Genomic DNA, 6,609 nt, shown 5'->3' with positions numbered 1-6,609 from the left:
TAACCATGATTATCTTCCACTATTGTATTGGTGAAGCTTCATGGATAATGCCTCAAACATTTACCATTTACTATACATAGATTGTTTGCCCCAAGATGACCACATGGTCCATGCAAATTGCAAGCAACAATTCTCTCAAACAATGCCAGAAATTTATCCTAATTTGGAAGCTCAACACAAATGAACCGATCATAGTGATCTGTATCATTGGGTTTGAATGCATCGTGCAAGATCAACAATGTATGCGAATACTACAAGCCATGTTTTTGGAACTCAACAATAGTGACACATGCTATAACTCTACCAAACAAACTTTTCTTCACAAGGTTATCTAGTAGATCCTTGGGTTTTTGAAAGAAAACTCTAGTGATCAAGCTAGGCCTATCATGCATAGTTTGACCAAGCACAATGCATCCTTAATCTCCACCCACCTTGGATTCCACATGAATGTATTGAAAAGATTTTTCTTACCCCTACTTCAAACAATTGCCATAGAATCTTGGTACATCTGATACATATGCCAAGGCCCTCTACTAAATGACGATGGTAGAATAATGCACTCACCAATTGAACTTCCAAAAATAACATTATGACCATCATTAGCCATAATCATATTTGCAAACCAAAATAAACCTCAGAGTGCAAAGTATATTGGTTCAAGTGGCATCATGTAAGTCTGCATTGCTCTATACTGCAGTATGCATATACTATAAGCTGTTGAAGGGGCCTTTTACCTTGTAGTAAACATGCAATGGTGTCATCTTGAACTTGAAGTCTAAATGTATAGTACTCCATTTGTGTGATGCAATCTTTGTTAGGCACGTGCTTTGCAAGTGTATCTTCATTCACAATACTGCAAGGTATATTCGGATGCCAACCAACTTCTCCATCAGGAAACAAAAGAACATACAATAAAGGCATATAGCTTTGATGCAAGTTGGACAATAAGACACAAACATTGGTCCTTGTATAGACATTTGTGTCACAATGATGCAAGGAATCACCATCTCCTTGGCTAGGCATAATGGCAATAACCTCATTACCAATAGGCACAAAGTATTGTCTAGATGTTCCACGTCCCTCTGTTATAGTCACTCGTATCTTTGTTGTAGGATTTTCAATCATTCTCTCAAGAAATTGTTTGAAAAGCACGAGCATAGACATTGTGTCTATGCATCATCATTTGCAAGGAGGTCATGATACATGGATCAAGATTTGGCATGACAAACATCCTATTCTCAAGTTCATGCTACTTAGTGTCATAGACATATAGTTGTGCAAGCCTTGGTTGTGCACTACCTTGAACATATAGGAACATGGTCCCAATATGATGATATATGGAGCCATGAACTCTAAAGGCGTAACAATTGTGACTAGTAAGCAATGATTCATTAATCATAGCACCTAATGACACAAAAGTAAGGGCATAATTGTATGCACATATATTTTTCCTAACCTCTTTGCTATCGTGGGTGTCAATAAACTCCGCAAAGGATCTAGTGGTTCCCAAAGGGAGGCAATGACATCTTCCCATTTCTACAGCAACATTTTCCATAGTCTACGCCTCAACAATCTTAGACTCAGCATCCCAAATCTTAGCATGGCATTTGGTACATATCTTGCTCATCACTGCAAGATTGTGATGGCAAGGGTCAGGATAAAGTAGCACTAATATAGTAGGATGAATTTCCATCTAAGGGAGCTCATGGATAAGAGAAAGAAACTATCCATTGTTAAGATCAAACCTCGGAAGTTATTGGGCATCAAATGGTTTGTCAAAATCCTATATGCCCAACAAATCTACACAATGTGGGACTTGCATGCATGGATGCATTGAACATCAAAAGATCATTCATTACCTTCATGAGAAAATCCATTGCCAAGGATTGTGGGCTTAAAATGGCCATGAGATAAGGAAGGCAAAGAATGATGTGAAGATGCAAAATACAGAAGGCTGTCATTCCCATTTCCATACTACAATGAAGTAAAACCTAGATGAAAATTTGGCATTTGCGTACAAAGTCTAGCAATGTGTCTTTGGCTAAGTCTTCTTGAATTCAATCGCATCGATGAAAATACAACATTGGCATTGTTGGACAATGCATGCTTAGTTGGAGCCATGTTTAATGAACAAAGAAAAATGTAGCTCTAAGCACCAAATCAAATGCAATACAATAGAGGACAATATGCACATGAAGAAAAGCAGCTCTTTCCAACTCTCACTTGTCTTGTTCTCCCCAAAACTATTAATGTAGTTAGCAACTTTATTCACATTAGTGTTCTACTTTGCGTATTGCCATTTGTGTTAGTAGTATTTGCAATACAAACTTCTTGTAAAGTGTACTTTAAAGATATATATATTCACATAAACATAATAATGTATGAAGGCAACAATTAAATGTACATCAATAAGTAGAGAGAAAGAGAGAGAGAGAGCATGCATGTGTGTTTGTGTGTTCAATCACATTTGAAAAAAATGCACTCAACATCCACAAGATATCTATATATTTCCACTTAAACATATACCTATATATTTTCAAATTAATTTGTTCACATCAAGAGAAATGAATTCCACAAACAACAAATACAATCAATATCATCATCATTAAATTCTTCAAACATATATGAAATTCACTCTGTGTCTGTGTGTGTGTGTGTGTGTGTGTGTGTGTGTGTGTGTGTGTGTGTGTGTGTGTGTGTGTGTGTGTGTGTGTGTGTGTGTGTGTGTGTGTGTGTGTGTGTGTGTGTGTGTGTGTGTGTGTGTGTGTGTGTGTGTGTGTGTGTGTGTGTGTGTGTGTGTGTGTGTGTGTGTGTGTGTGTGTTGTTGAGATTCTTGGAATTACACCTACTTCAATCTCTTTAGAAGGAGCAATTAGGGCTCAGGACTAGAATCCCATAAGCATAGTAGGAGAAGTGCTACCATCCAGTTTCCTATAAAGCATTGTACTTGCTCTCTTTTCTAATGCAATGTCATAGTACTTTTTTCCTTCAGTAAAGTCTTTGTGTCATTGTCAGTCTATACACAAGATTGTGTTTATGAGTCCGAGCTTCCATCTTGGAACCTAGTTCACTTGTGTAACAATCAGTCATGTCACTGTCTTCATGAACTCACTCTATCTCTTCCAACCCCCCTAGCTTCCGCTTCAAGCCATGTTCTAAATCCATGTTTTTACATGTGTGTGTGTGTGTGTGTGTGTGTGTGTGTGTGTGTGTGTGTGTCACATAAATAGTGAATATATCCAATGGTAGTAAAAAATAACACAAACATGAAGGAAAATTCTACGTCACTAATCAAAGAAGAGTTCTCAATAGAGGTGGCCAATCCAATACAAAAAACATATGAAAAAGGTAGTAGTGGATAATTCAAAACAAAAAACATAGATAAAGATAAGCAAAAGCTCAACATCTATAGTGCCTAAATTGTGAGGGTTGAAACCCTTGATTGCTATTGCCAAACACGAGATGAACATTACTATCAATCCTAGGTGCACCAATGCTTGCCCTACTCGCCACATCATTACCAATCCTAACAATAATAACATTTAGTGCCCAAGTTACATCATTAAGTTTGTAACTTAGGCCTCAAGCCTATCCACTTGAAGCTTCAAAGATTGAGGTTGCAATCTATAACTAACTAGGCAAACCAGTCTCATTAGTGTCTTGGCATATGTTGGAAATGATGTCAAGCAAACCTTGGAAAGCAGCATCTACCCCACCTCACTAGGAGTTATCCCTCTCAATCAGATGCTAAAGATAAGGAATCCACTTATCTTGGTTACAAAAACATAGCCCAATTTGATGTCGCAAGGCCTAAAGTTATTGTGCCAAGTCAGCATTGATCGCGGAGCCACTTGGTTGTCTATTTTGGATTGCAATGAAGGCCCTCTTGATAGCTCTCTCTCTCTCTTGCCATTTGCTTGGCCCTTCTCACATTGATCTGCCTTTGCAGAGAAGATAGGACTACCTTAGGCATGTCATTATCTGAAGTTGCAACCCCAATGTTACAGTTGTACAACTTCATATCTATTCCACTAGCATATGAACCAAATCTTTTAATTGAAAATTGCTAAGCTAAACAAAAAATCATTTGTGTGGACAAAAAAGAAAAAGGACAACTTTACAACAATATGAGTCACTTGTGTAACTTGAAATACCAAAAATAAAATAAAAGAAAAAAGATAATTAGAAAACTTTGGCAATGGATAGAATATACACATACACATGTAAATATTCAAAATTGGACTATAAGTCCAAGGTCTATCTTGCCTAAGTCACTTTCTCACTTGTTCATACTTATATGGTACTGTTATTTCACCAATTCGAAGCCCTGTTATTTATACACCCTAAACTTAAGTATAAGATGTAGTTGTAGCAATATACAAAGCTAAGAAGAGACTATGTGAGCCTAGTTAAATATTGGAATACAATTTAGGTAGGTATCTATCACTTTACAATTATAGCAACATTAGAAATGAAATGAATAAATTAGATTTTGAAAAATTTAAGTCACTCAAGTTTACAAAATTGAAAGGATAATGATTGTGCTCTATGAACCCTTATTACTATTTTAAATCTAATGTAAGGTATATGTATACTCACAACCCTAAACTAATCAAGTGAAAATTAAATATATAAAGTTAGTGTTGATATTGGGGGGTGGTGTGGAGAGAGAGAGAGAGAGAGAGAGAGAGAGAGAGAGAGAGAGAGAGAACCTTAGGGAAGAAATGGAAATTTTATATTTATATTTTTCATTACACTATTTTTTAAAGAATTAAGAGTTCTAAATTTACTCTAAAATTGATGTTATTTGATGTAAAATTAATATTCATTAGAACACAAAGCAAACCTGGAGAGAGTAGGTGAGAATCCATGAAGATCGAGAAGGTAGACCTTGCAAAGACCCAAGAACATAAGAGCACACTATTATCAAAGCAAATAAAATATTAGTAGTAAGCTACATTATCTCTAATGAGATTCTCTTTTATGACATGGGAAAATACGATGTCCTATTGACAACTCTAATCACCTGTCAGTTGTTGAACTTCTCTTTCCTCATGACCCTTGCACATGATGACCTTTGGTAGAAGTATATTTTAGACTCCATATAATATTTCCATTTTAAAAGAATGAACAAACGTGAGAAAGAGTTAACTCGCACTTTGTGTGAAAGTTTCCCTTCCTACCACCATACTTTACATCCACCTCCAGGCTGGATTTCTTGCCATTGGGCTTCCCACTTGCATCCAGGCCATGCTACCTCGGCTCATGTTAAATGTTGTTTTGTCTGGTGATGTGGCACCCAATGACAATGAAAAGCCCTCTCTTTGCACCAAAACAATTACAATGCTACTGTGGGGACTTTAACCCGCACCTCTTAGCTGGAAGTCAAGCACTCTACCATCTCACCTGTGCACGTGTGATTTGAACTAATATGGGTTTTGTAAATTGAAACTATAGGTGTAGTACCATATAATGTTTCTATTCCACTAAGGCTCTGTGATTCTTGCTTTTCTTTTTGCACATAACTATCATGATCATTATCATCATCTAATATATCACTAGTAGATGTATACCAACTGCTCATCTTTTAAAAAAATAATTCCCTACTCACTTTGAACTCCCCTGTGTGATATGGTTATAACAATGATATTCTTTCTAATCTAAAGAGTATTTAATAAAAATGCAATTTTCAGTCTTTGGATCAAGCTTCTTTGGTGGCAAATCATATAGCACATGAGCATATGTAATACAGCCAAACACTGTGATGCATCGCGCTTCTTTTTTGTAAAGTATTCTTTAGGGTCATCCCATGAATTGTAGTTATGGAAGTTCTATTCATAATATAAATAGTAGTATAAATAGCTTTAGACCAAAAATGTTTTGGTATATTCTTTTCACCCATTAATGCCCATGCAACTTCTGCAATATGCTTATTTTTCTTTTCTGTAACCCTATTTTGCTGTGGGATATACTTACAAGTAAACCTTCTCTTTATACCATGATCAGACCTCAAGAAGCTACTAAACTCATTAGAGAGGTACCCTCCCCCTCCATTTGATCTCAAACACTTAACTTTCAAGTAGGCCGATATAAAAACATCATCGTGCTACCTCCTAGTGGACGTTTGCACCACTTTGCATCCGACTCTCTCAGCATGCTACCACACGTCACCTATTTGTCCTCCCTCTATTCAACAATGTTTCCTTTGCCTAGGGAGTGCAAAGCATCTCTATCCTTTTGGCTTGTCCACCGCACTTCCTCCATAGCCAAGCTCTTTGTTGGTTTGTGCATTTTATCAAAGGCCTCAAATCTATTACATTAATTGTTTATGTGACATTACTATGAGAGAGAGAGAGAGAGAGAGAGAGAGAGAGAGAGAGAGAGAGAGAGAGAGAGAGAGAGAGAGAGAGAGAGAGACCCCTCTGTCTCTCTTCCTTTTAATCTAATCTAATGCATATTATTGTTCTCTCTTCCTACCCAACAATGTACTTGCATATGTAGTCTATACATGTTATGTTCTCTCTTCCTACTCCACAATGCACTTGCATATTGTCACCTATTTGAATGACATGGAAAACTTGATATGGTAATGAGTATGGACAACTGTTC

At 36.8% G+C, this 6,609-nt stretch overlaps 1 protein-coding gene across 1 annotated transcript; it reads right to left on the bottom strand.

The window, feature by feature from the left end:
• Positions 1-666: 666 nt before the first annotated feature.
• Positions 667-1,164, bottom strand: LOC148013540 (uncharacterized). The gene has a single exon (XM_087667904.1). The coding sequence runs from the start codon at positions 1,162-1,164 to the stop codon at positions 667-669; it is 498 nt and encodes a 165-aa protein (XP_087524030.1).
• Positions 1,165-6,609: the final 5,445 nt, after the last annotated feature.

The sequence above is a fragment of the Lygodium microphyllum genome, chromosome 26 (genome assembly GCF_053477565.2).
Source record: "Lygodium microphyllum isolate KBCC chromosome 26, Lygodium_microphyllum_v1.1.10, whole genome shotgun sequence".
Classification (NCBI taxonomy): domain Eukaryota; kingdom Viridiplantae; phylum Streptophyta; class Polypodiopsida; order Schizaeales; family Lygodiaceae; genus Lygodium; species Lygodium microphyllum.
This window is presented reverse-complemented; position numbering and strand designations above follow the sequence as displayed.

Excerpts from the sequence above, each read along its gene's own strand:
- LOC148013540 (XM_087667904.1), bottom strand. The coding sequence starts at position 1,164 with ATGTCTATGCTCGTGCTTTTCAAACAATTTCTTGAGAGAATGATTGAA.